The 20,781-nt window shown below is 37.5% G+C and overlaps 1 protein-coding gene across 1 annotated transcript in view; it reads right to left on the bottom strand.

The window, feature by feature from the left end:
- dpysl3 (dihydropyrimidinase like 3) overlaps window positions 1–20,781 on the bottom strand; it is a 50,791-nt gene that overhangs the window by 8,071 nt on the left and 21,939 nt on the right. Inside the window, exons 7-12 of the mRNA XM_038302216.1 lie at window positions 19,662–19,730; window positions 18,007–18,127; window positions 11,614–11,770; window positions 7,944–8,085; window positions 7,090–7,260; window positions 4,332–4,511 (exon numbers count right to left, since the gene is read on the bottom strand). Of these exons, the coding sequence (XP_038158144.1) occupies window positions 4,332–4,511; window positions 7,090–7,260; window positions 7,944–8,085; window positions 11,614–11,770; window positions 18,007–18,127; window positions 19,662–19,730 (840 nt within the window). The remainder of the gene's footprint in view (window positions 1–4,331; window positions 4,512–7,089; window positions 7,261–7,943; window positions 8,086–11,613; window positions 11,771–18,006; window positions 18,128–19,661; window positions 19,731–20,781) is intronic.

Raw genomic sequence — 20,781 nt, 5'->3', positions numbered from 1 at the left:
AGTCATTTTTCTCCTCTTTTAAATTAGTACTTTCACAGTTTGTTCAAATTTCAGTTCAAATATGCTGACTGTCATAAAACACCTAAAGTTAAATCTTCACAAATGAGAATATATTAAAATGGTTTCATATTTTTGGACATTTTTTCATTAAGTGAAACCTATACAGTAGTCACATAGACTCATTTTTAAGAGTGAAATATTTCACTCTATTATTTGTAATTTTGATTCTTAAATTGAAAACCTCCACTGTTTCAGAAAATTGGAGTAGGAGTACATTTGGATGTATACATGTTTTGCAATGGGAATATTTTACAAGCGCTATGAAAGAGTGTTGTTTAAGAAACAGGCTGCTCATGAAGTGCCATATCAAAGCATATTCATTGGAAATTCGGTGGAAGAAAATATTGTTTTAGGAAAGAATGCACTAAATGTCTTGAAATTGTTGTGAAAAAATGCATTCAAAAACCTTGTGGACTGAGGCTACAAGCCACTGAGCACAGGTAAATCCTGCACATTGGTGACAACGTTCTCATTCCTTATGTTTAGCCACTGCTGAATCACAGACAATCTCAGACAAGCAGAAGAAAGAATTGAACTGTTGCTAAAAGCCTGTTTTCAAATGAATCTGAAGTCTGCATTTCATTTTGAAATGAAATAAATAAATTGTGTATCTTATGTTATTAACAAGATTTTTCTTCCTTGTGTAAAATTAATATTTATACATCTCTGTTCATTCAAGAGAACATGGCAAATACAATAAAGGGATTTAATGTTTTTAAATTAATCTGTTTCAGAACTTAACATGTTTTCTCCGGAGTCTGGAGGAAGAGTCACATAATATAATTATAATTTCTTTAAACTTTAAAGTACAATGTGAATTTTCCAAAGTAACTCATGATTTAGGAGGTAATGCTATCTGCTAATGTTTTGTGAATTCCAGAGGCAATGCAGCAATCTAACTGGACATTAGAGATAAAACAATTTTTCCTTCTGCTGTGGAGCTTCAAGGAGAACTCATTTTATTTTTTGCAATCTGGATTTGGCACATTTCCCATTCTGCTAAATGTACCTAAAGCTGCTTTAGTGATAGAAAACACCATGGGGTATATACCGTACCATACCAGCTTCATTTATATAGAACATAGAACACCCACAAGACCAATGTGCTGTACACAAAGTAATAACATTAAACAAACGCAATAAGACATGATAATGTTATGTCAATTAGTAGATGAGAGACACCACAGGCAAATTTGGAATAACCTGAAGGCTTCTAAAAAAAAACATTTGGGCCTCCATCACAACTACTGTACGCAGTGCCATAAAACATTGTTGCAGCATTTCAAGCAAAAGGCTCATTGAAATCAAAGAAATAAACTTATCTTTCAGAAGCCTGACATCCCTGTTTAAGATTTCTTCCTTTAGTTTCTGAGACACAGAATTTTGGGTCTCATTTTATAATTTTTACAACTGGAAAAAATTTAGATTTCCTTCATTCCATGTGTAATGAAGTTTCACTTTCCGAAAGGGAGGGAGAGCAAAGTTTTCTCTATTTGTTACATTTTTTGAAGGCTCAATGTTTTTCTGGGACATTTTATTGAGTTGATAAAGATGCAAACTGACCACGGACGGTTCAACAAATTACAGTAAGGTTAGCCTGTAATGCTTTTGAAATTGAATTAATTAATTTTTTTTAGGTTTTTACGGCACTAGGGGCTAGATTTTGTTTATTTTTGGACAGTTGGCTGACAGGAAAGGGGGTATGAGAGAGTATGCATAGGTGTGGGAGGGGGAACATGTGGCCAAGAATTAGATTAGATTAGATTCAACTTTATTGTCAGTACACAGGTACAGGTACAAGGCAACGAAATCGAGAACTAAGGACTAAGCATATGGGTCATGCGTGCGAACTACGCGCTAACTACTGCTCCACTGAAACACGGCCCGCATTTGTGCTTTAGACTTTACCTATCTTGGAGTGTGTAAAATTTGATCATGTTTGCAACTTTTTGAAAACTCCAGAGTTAAGGAAAGATTAATTGTATTTTTATGTGAACTCCCTACTACAACTCTATTTGTTTTCTTTTAGATTAGTTAAACCCTAATCCGGGGCTACTCTTTCAAACAAAATATGTAACCTCATCTCACCTCTGCTGCTAAAATAAATTAGGTTACATTACAAGTGTTTTAAACAATGGTAAATTAACCTCTTAGAGGGAAATCTGAACCCACTAGAACCACAAAATGGAAGATTAAGGCTTCAAACCAATCGAAGATCAGAATCAACCACAAATCACTGACATTGCATTTCAGAGCAATTTCAGGAGGTGAACATGATCCTTAATCTGTCAGAAATCAATTTTAAGGAGTCACAGAGAGCTTTTAATCTCATTTTAAAAAACATAATAAGGCTTTAACTGACCTGGAGATGTAAAATGACACCATTGCTGTACTTTTTCTTATGACCTCAGACCAACTGTATCCCAAGCATTCCAGCTAGATTTTATTTTCCATCCGTATTTTAAAAGGTAAACGTGTACCTCCTAACCTCCTTAATTTCCTTCAGTTCTCTCTTTTTGTTGGAGCAGTGAAGAATTGGTTCTCCAGTTTACATTCTGCAACTCATATATATTTTCAGTAAGCTTAACTGTAGCTTAACTTGTTCAAATCTAAATTTGATTCAAAGTATATTTTTTAATTTGACTCAAACATGTGAATTTGCGCCCTGAGTAGAGATGTAAAAAAGCATTAAGATACAGTAAATGTATATTCTACTGCTGCAGAATAATCTCACAAAAATGTAAGATTATGAACATGGATAAAAGAAGAAGAAAAATATTCTTCAGTTCTTTTCTGCAACTTTGGAGATCTTTTTTTCCCCCCTGTTAATATCATCCACAGATGAATAATGACGAGATAAACATGGGTTTAGTGGCAGCAGATGTTATCTTTTTTTTTGTCTAGGCTTAGATATTACTTCAAAGATTTATAAAAGTTTCTGACTCCCAGTGTGCATGGAGAGAGTCAGATGACCAGCGAAGTGAGGAATGCTTGAAGTATGAGGAAATAACTTCACTTCACTTCAAAGATTTACGATATGCTCTCTAGGGATGTGTGGTGGGACAAATTATTTCCTATCTCTTCCTCCATTTTAAAACCTTAATGTGAGCTCATTTTGTTTTTCTATATTCCACAATATTGGCTCAGACTGCACACCTGCTAGACAAGGCTAGGCCTAAAGGCTTCTCCTCGGATGAGAAGCTGTTTTCCAGTTTGAGAGGTTTAGGAAAGGGAGCCAGATTCCTTAAGATCCAAGGTTATGCAATATGCCCCTGTTTGTCCTAAACTGTCTGTAAGTTGTTTTGATGAAGCTCTATGTAAAAACCCTTCCAGTTTTCTCTTGAGTGTTTAGTACAAGTGCAACCCTTTATCAGACCAGAACAGACAGGACATTGGCAAAAAAACTGCTTCCGTTCTGCCTTGCAAGAATTAAAATATGCTTGTTGAATGAGGACCAGTTATCTGGTTCTTGTCAAATTAGACTGAGACCTTTTGTTTCCCGATAACAGGTAACAAGCCTATGAAAGGGAAACAGGTCCGTAGCATCAGAATACTTCCCACCATGATTTGCTTTTCAGCATCTTCATCCGTTCCTTAATGATTATCAATCTTAATCTTATCTAAAGGAAAATGGTTTCATTTCTGCTAAGACATCATGACAGTATTTCTCTGGTTTAATCCCCAAGCAACCAGGTGATATATAGCTAGTACCTATAACTTTTTAGGGAAACATAATTACAAAATAACATTATTCTGACTGAATACACAACTCTGAAGCCATCTACAAGAAGGGACAGAGCAGATTGTACTACTTATGGAATTTTAGCTCCTTTAGCATTGGCAGCAAGATGCTGCATACTGTATCTGCTAGAAGGTTGTTAAACCACAATCTGCTGGGGTAACAGCATTAGAGCAAATGCTGATAAAGAAGGTTGACTCTGTTCTAGGAACTCCTCTAGAAACTCTGGAACTTATTTCACAAAGAGGAACTATTCATAAAGTGAGAGACATTATGGATAACAATGAGCATCCTCTTCATCAGATTGTTAAGCAACAACTTTTCTAGATCCGATGCAAGACAGACCACTACAGAGGGTCTTTTTCTGCCAAAGTTAAAACAATTCTAAATTTTGAATTGAATTGAATGACAGATATACATTTTAGTTGACGTTTACTAACAGCATGCGTTGAAAATGTGTTATGGATTTTTGGCTTTAGAAAAAATGTAAATAGATAACTGCAGTGAGAATTAATGAAAAGCTGTTATTCACCTGCTTCCTGGCTTTAATGCGCTTGTAAGCAAAATCAGGGAAGGGAGAGCAGGGAATAAAACGTCCCACTCCGGAGGTGACATGGAGGTTTCCATCTTCCAGCACAATCTTCCCCTGGCATATCACCACCAGTGGGGCACCACGCAGCTCCATGCCCTCAAAGACATTGTACTCAGCGGCCTTAAACACACAAGGAAAGGAAGAAAATTGATTTTATTAATGAACCAGTTGTGAAACTATGACACATATGAAAAAGATGAAACATCTGCACACTTGTTTCTCTATCTTGCCTTCTAACTTTGTTCAGGTTTCTCTTTTCTGATTATTTCACATTTTTTCTTTTTTTCTACACTTTTTCTACACACTTCTCCCTTTTTCTTCCTTACGTATTTCTCATCTCCTCCAATCCATTTAACACCAACTCTGCTTTCTCAGTGTGTCTGTGATCTCTGATGGTTCCCCCCCTCCTGTTCTATTGTTACATATTTCCTCTGCACACGGACAACCAAACCACCCCCCAGCCCCCCTTTTTTGCTGCTGTCCAATTTCAGGCCAGAACAGGACATAACTAAGGCTCCCTGCATGCCAAATATGATGTCATGACTAAGCCGAGTGTGTTTTAGTGTTTGTGTTGAGTCCACTTCTCGTGTATGTATCCAGAAATCCCCTTTTTACATTGACAACAGCAATCAATCCAAACCAGATGCAGGCAAATTGATAAACTATGAGACAGCCCAGTGTAAGAAAGGTACTTTTCCAATACAATGGGCTGGTAACTTGGGGCATTCATATTTCGCCAAGTTGCTATGGTAATGTTTTTTGCAGTAATAGCTGCAGTGTTCTTGTTTTAACTGAAGGGACAACTAGCAGGAAAGAGAAAGGTGACATCACCATGTAAGAACCCACAAATCCTCAGTGGATGGACTCCATATTTTTAGAAAATGGAGAGTGCTCCCCTCTGTCTCACTTAGTTTCAGCATCAAGAGGAAAGTGTCCTTTCACACCAGTTAATCCTTATCAAACAAGAACCTATTCATTTCAGTTAAACAAAATCCTGAACTCATGCTCATCCATAAAAGTAGGATATGCCTTTGGCTGCTGAAGCTTTAATTTCCTGCACTGTTGAGTCACCTATATGCAATCCTCTCATGCATACCTGTATACTGTATATGCATCTGAAACTGAATTTCTTAAATGTGCCAGGTGGATAATATGTGGAATATAAAATGGAATTCAAACCCTGCACAACTTCAGATGGTATTTAATACCTGGTTTTGGTTGAAAAGAAATCTCTCTACCATCACTTCATGAAATGAAACAAAAGTTAGACTTACTAATTCCACTTTGAACTACATTGCACAACATTTTCTTCTGTTTCTTTGTTGTTGTTTTTTTTTTAAATACATTGGATAATATTCATCTAAATATAGGTAGTCATTTCCCCCCTTAAATCTCTAGAAACATTACATGAAAACATTTAAGAAAAAAGTAAAAAAGTGAATAAACAATTTTTAGCTCATTCAAATAAGTATTGGGGTCAATTTAGCAACTTTTCAATCAATGTATTGTTAAACAATTCAGAATCAGATTTATTGCCGAGTAGGTTTGCACTTACGAGGAATTTGACTTGGTGTTGATGGTGCAGACAAATTAGATATATTTATGTTACTGATACAAAACTGACCCAGTGCAAACACATTTCATATTTTCATGTGCGTGTTTAATTTTCAACAGTATTATTATAGGATGTACATAGTTTTTTGTTTTAAAAAATCAAGTTTCTTTACCAACAAATATTTTCCTCAATCTACTCTAACTTCCATATGGAAAAATACTTTATAAGAATGTATATATCATGAAAATATAGAGAACATAAAATAAAAGAGATAAACTAGCCTGTTTGTATACAGCATTTTTCTGATAAAGAGATATACTAGCCTGTTTGTATACAGCTACATTTCTGACTGCCTTTTCCTGTTATGAGAAGACATCTAAAGGTCAGTGGAAGCAGAAATATTTGGTACATCAGTGGTGAGTTATGTTATACTGATAAGGTTCTGCTGTTTCCACATAACTTAAAAGCAGATTTTTCTCGCATATACTGTACATAGTCTATTACACAACAACTGGAATCTGTAAGGGGAAAGAAATAACCCAATCAAAACAAACTATGTTAAGTTCTATACGTCTAGTTCTGTAGTTATAGATATTTTCTTTTATAATCCACTCAGGTAAAAATAAATCCTGGATCAAACATCTCATGGATCTTATCCCTGCTTAATCTGCTCTTGTTCAACCACAGATTAGATTTTGGAACATTTATTTCAATAATTTATTTGGTTTCCTCAGTCATTTACAGAGGCTCAGCTTTACAATAAAAGCTGGTCATGCGACCAGCAGTGTGAGTGGAAATAGTCATGAACATCCACTGAGACTTCATTTCCGCTCAGGGGAACTAAGAGTGCCCTGGAAGCTGTTCAAAAATCTGCTTTTCTCTGCCTGACATACTATCCTGCGCACACAGATGTAGACACATGTCACATATTACTGCTTGCTGTTTTCCCAAGCATGTCCTAGTTAGCAAATTTACAGTTTTGATGTTTTTCTCTAAGGTTCTTTAATTATTGAAGTAAGTCAATTACAGAATCTGAATGTGTTAAAAAAGTTTTTATTCAAAGGTAGTAAAAGATTAATGAACATAAAGAGTGTAAAGAAAGAACAAACTGAAAGCATCCATGGCTTTGACCTGTATACATACCGAGTTGTGAGTCTTGGCAGTGATTGTGCGAACATAGTCTGTGTCCCAGATGACGAGGTCAGCATCAGAACCCACTGCAATCCTACCCTTGCGAGGGTAAAGGTTCAGGATCTTAGCAGCATTAGTGCTGGTAACGGCCACGAACACGTTCTCATCCATCTTACCGGTAGTCTGAATAAAAGAAAACAACACAAACATAGACTTCCAGATAAATGGGATTGTAACAGTCATATCCCGGTGGCTACAGACAAAAGATAAATGCATACTTTAGATCTCATTGTTCTGCTTATACAGAAAAGGTTAAGTAAGAAGAGAAAGTAGCTCAGAAGTTGTTCTTTTTTTTTTTAAACACTGTATTCTAGTCAAAGTATAAAAAATTATCTGGTGACATGTAGAAATTTTACTGACAGTATAAAAAAAAGGAAAAAAAGCTAGTACTACTTGTCTGCTGGTGTGTTAAAATACGTTTTGTCACAATGTACAAGATTTTAACAAAATAAAAACAAATAGATCATTTAAAAGACCTGGTGTGTCTCTTCTAATGTTTTTTTTTTGTTTTTTTTATGGTTTCAGGGGGGCAATGACACACACACACGTCAATGTCTCCACATGAAAAGCAGACACACCCGCCAATAGAGCCCTGCACTGGTGACAGGTCAGCAAATCATCCAGGTAACACAGAACCATAGCGTTTCCCGCCTTAACCTCAAATTAAAAAGATTTAACTTCACCCGCAGGCCCATCAGTGGCATACCCTCCCCCAGGACGCCTTTCATAGCCAAGGTTCTCTCAGAGAACCTGGACGGGCTGACTGTTATTGTTTCAGAAGTTTAATACCAGAAACTAGGCCTCACCACAGCTTTATCCCAGATGAGCGCCATCCTCTCCTCTACTCCATTGACTCCTTCCGGGATCTGAGTGAAGTCATCCTTGCCAATGGCCTTCTGCGCCACGCTGAAGGTACAGTGAGCGCTGCCAGTCACACTGAGGTCTCCACTGTGAGGAGAGGGCAAAGTATGACGTGAGAAGTTTGCTCACATAAGCAAAGCTTTGCAAACACACGGAAATGTGATTATTTATCTTTGCAGGAGAAGTAGTAAGCTGCGTGCCAAAGTTTGTTCTTCCAGGAGAAAAAAACATTTGCAGCGTTTCCTGTTTTTCCAAAACTACTTGCTAGGTAGCAACAGTTATAAACAAGTCATGAGCAATTGAGTTTTATTTAAAGGGGAAGTTAAAATGCAAGTACCCATGCAGCCTGCTGACACTGAGAAATATTAATACTGAGACAGTAATGAAAACCAAGGCCAGTCACAGGACTTACATATAGATGATGTTTTGTTGGAATTTAGAAGCTTTAAAATTGACATTGGTTGATTTTTGGTTTTTGGTAAATCATCAAAATCGGCATTGTTTTGCAAAGGATTTCAAAACAACCAATTGTTTTACGGTTGAAACAAGTTAGAAACAAGAATGCAAAATTATGAAATGAAAAAAAACAGAATACACAAAATGAAAGTGATATAAGAGAGCAATATAAATCAGCATAAATTCAAGAAAGAAAGAAAGAAAAATGAGTAAACCAGCACCTATGACGTATCAAAGGGTGCAGAGGTGGTTCTAGTGGTGAGAGCATGTACATGAAAAACCTTTTTTTAGTTCAGCAGACTTACTTTTACTTGCTATGTCTGCTCACAATTATTGTCCCATAACAGACACAGTAAAGTGTTGGTCAGTTTAAATTTAAACTATACTGGGCAACTCTAATAGGCATTTTGTATTCTCACTAGATTCATTCTTCCTACCCATTGTCATCTCTGGTCTCATCTATAGCAGATGCCCATGCTGACTTCATCTGTGCAATCTGCAGCCTTTTGCCTTTTTAAACAAGCATTGTACTTTTACATATTTTATACATCCTCTTAATATATTTACATTTACATAAATGATTGTCATAATCTGTTACTTTATACAAACAGTGCACAGCTGCAAGACTAACAGTCATTATACTTGTAGCTTTATGCAAAGTATAAAGAAGCCTCATCTTAACACACTAACATACAGTATCTTACCTGCTGTCTTTCAACCACTTCAATTTTTTTTTCTTTTTTATCTCTTAAGCCGGGCATACACTGTGCGATATTTTCAATTGCTACACACAGCTACAGGTCAAACTGTGCGACAAAACCGTAGGGTTTAAAAGTTCATGGCTCACGATGTATGTTCGTACACTGTGTACGGCCCTACGCTCTGATGTGATCTACCTTCTCATACTGCACATCCAAAAACCACAGGCTGGACTCAGCGCAGAGAAATGACGCTGGTCAGACTGGTCAATCTGGAAGAAGAAGAACTCCCATTTTTGCCCATGCACAGTGCTCGAGGTTCTGGTAAATCTGCTCAGACGCTCGTACTGTTGCTCTGCTTCAACAGCAAAATTTGCCCAAAAACACCTTACGACGGTCAACCTAAGTTCAAGCATGTTTGATTGTCTCCCAACCTTATGATTCCTGATCTGGGGGAGGTTGTGAGAAGCTGATCATCCCTCATTGCCTCCTGTATACCACACGACGCAGGATAAATGATGAGGCTGAAACTTGGCCCGACCTAAGAATTTCTCGCACGACTGGAGAATCGGCCCAAAAAGGGCAAAAAAAATTGTAAAGTGTATTGCTTTATACATACTGATGCTTCACCCTCTTCATTCTCTCTGCATTTTCCCACTATCACTTTTTACCAACTTTAGCACCGTGCCCCTAAGAGACGCATAGTGCATACGCATTTTTTTACATTAATGTCTACAGCCTGTTAACCTATTTGCAGTATGCATGGCTGCAGCATCTTCTCAAAGCAAGGAGGGCACCAGCAGCTGCAAAGAGTGCCTACTCCCCACATTATAATATAATAATAGTAAATCGTGTTTTTGGGCAAGATCATTTTTAGGTTATTTCCCCTATTATGAGTCATGAGAAAACTCCCACCCTGATTTGCTGCCCGGTTTGCCCCTGCCGAAAACAGCTCCCAAAAGAGTGATAATCTAGCTAGAGCTCCCAAAATCGAGGGCAGATGATTCCACATTTGGCTGCTACAGCAAAGGCATGGTCTCCTTTAAATGTACAATTATTCCCATGTACACTAAGAGCTGCTAACTTGCTGCTAGGAGAGCAGGCTAAGTGTATAGGGCTGCAACTACTACAATAAGTTTAAAATTAATTCCAAAAGAAAAGTGCTCATTGAAAGAGTTCAATTTGCAATCCAGCCAAATGGTAACAACTGTGTTATTACTGTTTTAAACAGATGCTTAAGAAAATAAATGGCTCCATTCTAGCAAGGTGTTTCTTCTGGAAGTCTTAATGAAATAAATGCCTTAATCTAACAAATCTAAAATCAGGGTCTACTTTAACCCCCAGGTTAGTGACAACTGGCTCACTATACTTGGCGAAAGAGTCGACAAGCACGCTGAAGGCATTGAAGATTATTTATCCTGGGTCAAGGAGTCTAAAAACAAATGGGGTCTCAGGTTACCAAAAACCATATTCTTATAATGTTTTATCAGATTTGAGAAGGTTTAGCACCATTAATCCCTAAAGGTATTCAAGACATTAGGACAGACAGTAAGGTTTTTCTTTTTTTCTGAAGAGATTTAGATCTATAAGTAATGCATAAAAGTAAAATCCGAGTCCATGTTTTCTAATTATAACAAGTGGGATAAAAATAAAGAGCTGCGATCTGCAGGACATCGCAATACAAGGAGCAGAGGAAGACACGTTGTCAGAGAATTTAACTCATTTTCTTTTAAGAATTATCAGTCTGGTAAAATATAAGTATCCAACATGGAAAATAACAAAGACAAATGTTCCTTGCAAAGTTCTAAGGAAAATCACCAATTTCAGATCCAGCTCAAAATATTAAGCAGCATTAAGATTTAACAAAATAATGCAATTCATTATAATAAATTAATTATCTCTGAAGTGATATTTTTTGAAGTTCTAAATTTGATGTGTCCAAATAAAAACCTGAAATTCACTTTTTCAATAGACTGAATACGGATGATTTTTAATACAAAAATGTTATGTCTTGTTGCAAAGTTGATTTGACTATTATCCAGCAGATAAGGAGACTGGGGCACACATTTAACTGGTAAAAGGATTGGCTAGAGGAGTGCTGTATAAGTGAACATTAATAAAAAGTTAAAAAAGTTTAACTTTAGAGGATTGCAACAGATGATGAATCAGCAGTTGTAGAACTGCAGCTGGAGTCAATGTTTCAGGAGCTCCTTCACACAGAACAACTGTAGCCATTCACAAAAACTATATGTGGTCTATTAGTAAAAAAAGACTGGACTGTTACTTAGTGCTAAGTAACTCTAAACCATAAACAGAAACAGACATAAGCTGTTGAATTTTTTTTACACTTCTGCAATAAATCCTCAAAGTAGGAACTGAATTAATACAAAATATTAACATTTGGTAATATAATTCTTTTGAGATGCACTCGTAAACCAGAGAGTCTTGCTGTGTGACTCACCTTGCCAGCAGTGTGTTCAAATAGTCTGGGGTAGTAGGATCAGGGCTAAGAGGAGGTGATGTAACAAAAGAAGCAGCCTTGGCCCAGTTCTTGCTCCAGTAATGTGTTCCATCAGTCCCCAGACTGGCTGTGATTGGCTCCCCAAACACCACATTTCCTGAAAGAGATCACCATAAAAATGATTAAAACACCTTCAGAATATCTTTACGATTCTGACTATTACGATTATGATTTTTACAGATACACTTTACTTAATAATCTCAATTAATAAGGATTTAGGTATTTTTCCTACTATCTTAAAATTGTACTTTTTGTTAAGTTTGAATGATGATGGAGAATTGATTCTTATAAATAGTTTTTTCTCTCGGATTTTTTTCCAGTCCTTTGCTTTTGATGCAAATGTTAATGATTCAGGTTTTTCTGATTTATACAAAAGGAGGTTGGGAACACTGCATGAAAAGTGAGATTTTCGTCCCCGTAAACCCCCGTAAACTCCCGCAGATCTGCCTGATTTTCGTCAGTTTCCGACAATTTGCAACCCGTGCTTGTCCGCGTTTGTCGTGCCACAAATTGTCGGAAACGGACCATGACGTATGTGGAGAGCGATCAGCTGTACTAATGGCCCTAATTAGCATATGAATGCAGCAAACCCGCGCGGCTGGCCAGGTCTGGCTTGAATAACCTTCTCAGTATTGGCTGAAACCACTATTCTCAAACAAGTGAAATCGCTCGTGATTGGCAGCAAAACCACACGTGGCCACGCCAGGCTTTAATTTTCTTACCGAGTATTGGACGGAACCACTTCTTTTTAAACAAGTAAAGTCGCTCGTGATTGGTTGGCATATATATATATATTTACATATAAATTTACATATATATATTTATTCATATATATATATATTAATTCATTCATATATTTATTCATTCATATGGTGTGTATTTATGTTATCCTACACTACTACACAATTATTAGGCTACCATCAAGGACATGAATGAATTTATACAGGAAATGAAGATTTGCCAGGAAGCTGTTTATGCAAAGAAAGAGCTTTATTGAAACACACACAACTATATACAACGCGTATCCAAACACATGCGTTTCTAAAAATTAAAACTCCGTGATCTGTCCGTTTGCTTCCTCGGGGTTGGAGGTAACTGGCAGCATTCCCTCCGAGGCAGGTCCGATGTGCAGACGCCTACTGTGCGCGGCCCTGTACTTCGGCATCGCTTCTAACCGGGACTGCAGCTTAACACAGAGTTCATTGAGATCCGGCCTACGAAATGGCGGCGACCGTACAATCCATCCAGAGACACCGCCGAGGAAGGCGGACTTCCAGGGTTCCACTTCCTCATCTGCTAGCACACTCTGCCTCGCTTTCAGCAGCTGAAAAAAAAAAACAATGAATCAGCGCACTGCGTATGGACACAACGCATCTATTAATGCACCTGAAAAATAGTCACCAAATAAAGTCTTACCCTCTTTCTTCTGGCCCGACTCCGAGCAGATTGCCTCCGCACGCAGCGTGTTGGCTGGCTGCATATATCTGAAGCTCCTGCGTACCGTCTGAAAATACGTCTTACAGGCAGCTAGAAAACAATTAAATGAGAGTGGTATAAATAAAAAATCAAACGCAAGTCACAGTAACAAGGAAGGAGAAAACATTAAAACAAGTCACTTACACACAATGTCGTCTTTATCAACATCGAGCAAATAGGAGGTCTGTGAAAACAAAATGTAGAGCTATGATCGGTATCTATCCGTATCCATTGCCTTTTACCGCAGAATGAAAGCATATTCTTTAAATCTTACCCTTGCTCCGGTTCATAGCGCCTGCAATTAGTCTCCGAGTTGTTAAGACGGCGTACTGCTTCCTGTAAATCACAAAAAATACACTTTAATAAAGCTTGTTCTTGCAAGGCTACTATTAGCCGTTATTAGCCGTAGCTTCAGGCTAGGCCGCTATTAGCCGTAGCTCAGGCTAGGCCGCTTTTAGCTTAGCAGGCAGTAATCGAACATATATTTACCGCTAGCATCTCTTCTTTGAGTTCGTCTTTTTCGATGCAGAGTCGCCATCGCGTCCAAGAGGAGTTTTACCCCGAAATCCGGACGCTCCAGACCGCCTGCACAAAGCAAAGCATACATCCTCCACTGTGGATCCAGACCCCGCCGCTCTGAGTTTCTTGGAGATCGTACAGAGCATGCGCGAGATGAACCAGGGTGTCCGCGGATCAATAAAAATAATTAAAAAATCATTCTTTTTTTTTTTTTTTTATCAAGGCCTTAATTGGCACTAAAATTATTTAAATATGTTTATCGAAGTATTTATAATTCTTTAATAAAAAATGCTTATAAAAACAATTTCGTCAGATATATTATATCGCTCCAGGCGGAGAAAAAGCTAGAGGATATATATATACGTATATGTGTGTGTGTTTACATACATACAGGAGTCATGGAACTCTGCTTGCAGCTTCTTCATATTTCATGTACACTAATAACTTGTGTACATGGTTCTTGATGATGGCATTAAAATCATTTCAAATAGCATTAAAATAGCATTAAATTAGAGTCACTCATTCCTGTATGAACCCTGTGAACGCTTAATTTAATATGACATATTAAAAAAATCCCACCATCATCCAGCATATGTTCAGTTTCTGCCCAAATATATATATATATTTTTGTAGATTTTTGTAACGGGGATAAGGATAATTCAAAACTGCTTTTTTTTTTAATGAACTTGTTCACTACTTCCAAACTCATCATCTCTTTTCATTCCTGTAATAAGAAGTTTCTTTTGAATGGATTTGATTAAAGTTTAAGTCCCTCGGTATAAAATAAATATTTTGATGGAGATGAGAAATCTGCTTCCTCGTTGGTGAATAACCAATAGTTTGGATCCAATCATTTAAATAAACGGTGTTAGTTTTTTTTTTTTTATATATATATATATATAAGAATTGTGCTATAATTTCTAGTCACCGATCTGTTGCTGCTATATTTAATTTGACGAACCGGAATTTATCGATGTTCTTTTTCCTGTTTGGTGCGATTGCAATTGCGGATCTTGACCTGGCCGGACCTTATGACCACAGTGTACCAATCTTCTGATCAGGCACGTGCAGAGGGGGGGGCTAAGGGGGCTTGAGCACCTGCCCCTTTTGCTCCATGATCCCAATGTGCCCTTTTGGTCCCTTTTTTTTTTTTTTTTTTTTTTTTTTTTTTTATTTATTTATTTATTTTTTTTATTTGACACATGTACTGAAATTATTATTATTATCTTTTTTTTTTTTTGGCAAGAAAAACAATACAATAAGCCCTCCGGTCACATTGTTACCTTTGACCTTTTGCCGGTGACGACGCACTTGCCTCTCGCACAGTCAGATAAGGCGGCTAACTGCGGAGCTAAAGGTAGCGAATATTCCACATTACACTGTGGCCGCTGCTCATTTGGCCCTAAGCAAGATCAACCATGATCGGACGGATGGCTATGTCTTCAGTCTGCACCGCCTCTCCAATGTCAACCTGAATAGAGATGTAAGTGAAACCAAATGAGCCCCGTGGATGATGCAGTATTGTTTGATCTAAAACACTGTTTACTCTGTGCTTTTAGTCTTTTACATTGAAAATTATGTTTTTTAATTCACAAAAAACTGTTCTGTAATGATTACAGAACAGTTTTTTTGTGAATTAAAAAACATAATTTTTGGTGAAAATACTGGAGTAGGCTTGCTACTTGTCAGACAACGGAAAACTTTGAACTTTGTATAATTTCTCTACTTTAGCAAAGAGTAGCGGTTTAAACGGAGGAAAGTATAGGACGTGGCGCGCCTTTCTCTGAAGAACTACTGAACGGGAGGAGACAGCCAGGTGAGGAAAAGCTGTTCTTATCTATCGATTCAGTATTTTTATCATACAGACATTAGGCTGTTGTTCTTGTGCTATGAGCTAGCTGCTAGCTAATGACTTTGCTAGCAAAGCAAGATAACTAAAAAGCTTCCCTGTATCGGTAATGATAGTAGGACATTCTTCAGTATTACTTATGCAATAGGGGCACATCGCCCGTCAAAAACCTATTATCTCCATAATGGATATATGTCTGATTTTCTCATTTCCTTTGCTGCATGATGTAAATTTCATTTATTCTAGCGTTAGGTAAATGTATCTTAAAGGAGAACTCATCCAGAACTACCATGATAGATATATGATAGATATAATGTATGAAGCTGGTGAAAACAAAACTGCGCAGCTTATGCAAGGAGGATCGGTTGTCAGACCTTCTTTTGTTGGCAATCGAGAAGGATGTGCCAATCATTCACAGTGAGGTTAACATTTTTAAAGACATGGCTAACAGAAAACTGCTGCTGTGAACAAAAGAGAACAAAAATAGCAAAAATACTTAAAAGTTGGAAATTTGTTTTTAAACAGTTAAATCACCATGACGGAAAATAAGTTTTTGGATCATAATCTTGGATTTAGTTTGGGGGAAAAAGAAAGGCAAGAGACTGAAATAAATAAGACATTGACCTTCACTCAACACAGAAAAGATGAGACAATGAGGAAAAAAAGAAAAGAGAAACTGACAAGAAAAAACGAAGGGGAAAGATTGAAGAAAATGTATATAGGTACTTACAAAATACACTAAGACACAAACAGAGTAGGCTTTTCTCATGGTGACATGCATTAATAAAATGTTTGTTTTGTTCTTTTTTTTCTGCAGTTCCACGTTAAAGTTTGATGCAGCAGCTCTGCTTTTCTGAATGGACCGTCTCCATCTCCACTGTCAGTACAGCAAACCAGGCAGACATTCTTTTTTATAGATTACAGTACACTGAAAGGTTGCATTGTGCCCTTGTATGCATTTTTAACAGTTTAATTCTGTAAAGACAAAATATGTCTGGTGGTCCAGCTCTGATTTACATCTTTGGCTAAATTGCAGGTTTGAATATTGTAATACTTTCCTATAACAAAATAGACCTGCAGAACGAAATTACTAATAAAATATTTTACATATGCATAGTTCTATGTTATATGTAGAGATTTCCCTTAGCTTTGATTGTATGTCTCACAATTTTGTAATTTATCATTGTTCATTAAACTCTGAAAGCTATGTGACTTTGTTAATATTCTGTCCTAAAATGCGATAAGATGTGCCCTTTTTTTTTTTTGAGCACCTGCCCCTTTAGCGGTCTCTGCACGGCCCTGCTTCTGATGGCTACTTCCAACAGGATAATGCGCCATGTTATAAAGTGAATCATCTCAGAATCATTTCTTGAAACTTTTCCACTTATTGATAGACATTTTATTTTTTATCTTAAATGCAATTTTTTTTTTATAATTACTGCTCTAAATGTATTGCTCTGTCAGCTAAAGATCTGTTTTGGTCTCTATACTTTAATTAAATAAATCAATTCAAGCTAAAATGTAAGAGTCTATACTGAGCCTGATCTCTTTGTATCAGAGATTTTCTTACCCAGAAAGATGTCACTTGGGGTAAACCCCTCCCTGCAACCCTGGTTTGCATTTGTATAGCTCACAGCATGTTCATTTACATGTTAAAGTCTCCCCTAGAATTCCATGGGGGGGAGGCATGGGGGGAACACTGCCTAAGAGAGTCCACGTCAATTTCTGACAATTTACGGGAGTTTTCGGCGAAGCCTGCAAATTGTCGTAAACTGCCGCTAACCTGAAGTTCCACGAAAATCTACAGTGCCGCATATTGACGAAAATCCCACTTTTCATGCAGTGGAATAGATCCAAACAAAAGGTTTTCATCTATGAAACCAGCCAGGGAATGCATATAAACATGAAAGAATGCAACACAATATTAGCATAGCTTTATCTCATTTAGCCAAACAAAACAAATGAGCCTTCCTCTTTTGCGTCCCCACAGATTTTCACATCCCACTCTGATAATCTGTTATTTTTCAATTTACGATTAAAACAAAAACTCAGTCCTCAAAGGTATAATGGAGGATAGGATTTTTGCGAATTTTTAAAAAAAAGATCCACTCTCTCCACTTGTAAAAAAAATGTCGTGCACAACCCTGTACCCGCCCCCCGAGAGGGAATGCGGATTAAAAGCGGGTGAGAACATGCACAAACCCATTTCTCCTTGTGCCCGCTCTGTTTAAATGTTGCTGTTTGTATCGCTCATACAAGCTTACTTTCTAAAAGAGGATTTGCAATTTTTCCACAATGTCAGACTCACCACCGGTAGGTGAAAATGGGGACAAGCACGTAGGACGGCTTTATGTAAACATATAACCAGAATACCAGAACATCCTACACTATACCCTTAAATAAACAGCAACAGTTTAAATGCCTTTTGCCATCAACCTGCTGTTTATTCAATGCAAATTCCCCATTTTGTTTCAAACTCTTCTCAATACCTTTTTTTCGGGCCTGGGAGATTATGTCAGCAGCACTCTTGCTCATGACACGGGTTACGTAGAGAGGACAGTTGGTCTGGCTGGCAATGGTTACGGCTCGGAACACGGCCTCAGCTTCCAGCTGCAGAGGAAGTAAAAGCACAAGGCGATAGAAAAAGACAGATTACTGGAAATATCAAAAGATGTACTGTCTGTCAAGACAAGATTATTTGAATTATTACCCTCTAAGAAAACCATAGCAGGAGCGCAGGCAGTGGCTTGGAATTGCATTTATGTATACATAACCTTAATGTACCATTGCAATTGAGTCTGGAATTTGACTTGACCTTTCTCACATATACTTGACTTCCACTTAGATTAATGCTCTCCTTCCCTTGCCTGTCAGTTTAAATAGACGGACATTTTCAGATAATAGGTTTACCACCTGAACAAGTAGCAATGTTCCTTCCTTTACACAATAAAACTGGTATGCCTTTACAGAACATGGATTTCTGCTAATAAATCAGTGTACAAGTGTAAATGGGTTCAATTAAACATTAAAAAAAGTGTTGGCAGAGTGTAAGCTGGTTGTCATGCTGCCTTACTGCAAAAATCCTTGATGCATGAGTGGGTTTTCTCCTGGTAACCTAACTTCCTGACACAGTTCTGTGACAAAATATAAAGGTTGACAAAATATAGAGGTTAAGAGATTTTAATCCTCTAACCAGTGGTTGCCAACACGAGCTTATTCCCTCCAGCAAAGGTGATTCAAATGAGCCTTTCAAAGGATTATTTGTCTGACTTCTTTCTGTTGTGTCAGACCAAACCTCTAAAACATGAAGGATATCAACTTGTAAGGATTGGAGCAGAAAACGCCTGAACTGCACAATATTTTCTGGAAACGTTGTTGATGCTTTCTCAGAACCAAATTGAATTTCTTAGAAACTAACTTAATAAAAGCAGCAAACAAATGTTGAAACGTAGTTAAATAGAATCAGTTGAGCACCACGTTCTTCTATTATGCCACATCGAAGACTTCAAAAGCAACGTCACCTAAAAGTAGAACACAATTTTTTTATTTTTTTTTATCCAATGGTTGTTTGTCTTTATATCTATTTTTATCTTCACTCCTGTGACAATAAGCTTTGGGTCAGAATGGTAAAAAAAGCAGTAGATCTATCCTACAGCTGTTGTGTACTCTAAAACAGGGCTGTAAACACTTCAGCTGTTTATTGTGTTCCTGTCAGCAAGCTCAGTTTGGATACACTAACCAAAATATGACAACAAAAAAATGTCATCTGACTCATTCGAACAGTGTTGACAGATATGATCCGGCTTGGCTTCGGTTGTCCTAAAATCAAGTTTACCAAGATTTTAATCTCAGTAAGTGAAAAAACAAGACAGCCAAAAGCCCTTCAGCTGAAACTGTGGCCTTTTGATTTAGCACAATGGTTTAGAGGCAATAACTGGTGAAAATTAAAAAAAATCTTCCCCTGGGAGCTCTAATGTGACTGAAACCAAATGTGCGTTAAAAAACCCCCAAAAACAATATGCATGATGCCAGCTCATGAGACAATGTGCTTAAACACATTTTAATACAACAAACAGCATTTTTTCATTTGACAATCTGATTATTTTTGATTAATTGTTATCAGGTGGTAAAGTGAAGCATGTACCTCCTCTGGCCTGCTCAGCACATGCCCCTCCGGTCCAGTGATACCCGTCTGCAGCATCCGGGCCTGCTCCTGTTGAACACCCAAAAAAAAGCAACACAGTTCAGTGATATCCTCCATCGCATGCTTAATCTCTCCTTTTCAGTGTTGTGAAAGCTTCAGCAGATGTAGGTTTGTGGTCACACTCATGAATAATAATCTACTTCTCACTGTGTCTTTTTTCATTAAGCTCACGGACAAGGTTTTTTTTCCTTTTTCTCAGTCAGGCTAAATGCTTTTATCTATAGGAATCTGCCCCTGAGGGCCTCCACACATGCAGGAGTTTTGCTTTGCAATGCATGAAACTTTAGACATGTTTATAATGTCTGTACTGCTGATTTTTTTTTTTTAGGAATGCAGAGATAATAGATATTGGAAAGCCTGATGTTTTCAAATGGGTATTTTGAAATAAAGACACATTGAAAACTTTAATATTTAATGTTTGGGTTAATAGGGAGAAATTCATTAAGTACTTGAGCTCTAATTGGTGAAATTTGGAGGCATATTTAAAATAAGCATTTAACACTGAAGCATTCACATAAGTAGTCTGAATTTGGGAGTATCAATGTAGTACGAATCTGCCTGCTCATTTGGCAATGAGTCAGCTGGAATTCTTTTTCTAGAGAAAACAGAGTTAATAAAAAGCATGAATGATGTATCTTAATACAAAATCCTAACGTCTATTTAGATACATGGCAAGGCCTTAGTTCCAAATATTAACTCACAAAAATAAAGTAGTGCATCTCACAGAAATGAGCCCAGTTAAAGGGCTTAGGAAGGCGGCTGAGGAGGATCCAGAACGGTACTAACGAGCTCAAAAACACTTTCAGCGCTGCAGCTGTTATGCTACGTTCAGACCGGACCCTGCAAAAGCAGCAAAATCGCGTCTGCTGCTTCATTTTTGCTGCTTGTACCAGTTAGTTCTGACGCGCGGCTGAAGCAGCTTTGCTGCTCTGGCTGCGCGGTGCAAAAGTGTGTCTGACGCGCGTTGGGCGGAGCTTCAATATCCTTTCTCTGCCTTGCAGCTATATTTGCTGTGATCAGTGGGAATAAAGTAGTTTTAATATGTTTTTAAGTGAGAAAA

This window comes from Cyprinodon tularosa, unplaced genomic scaffold, assembly GCF_016077235.1.
Source record: "Cyprinodon tularosa strain WSP-4 unplaced genomic scaffold, ASM1607723v1 ctg484, whole genome shotgun sequence".
NCBI classification, from domain to species: Eukaryota; Metazoa; Chordata; class Actinopteri; order Cyprinodontiformes; family Cyprinodontidae; genus Cyprinodon; species Cyprinodon tularosa.
The sequence above is the reverse complement of the archived record's forward strand: the minus strand, read 5'-3'. Positions and strand labels throughout refer to the sequence as shown.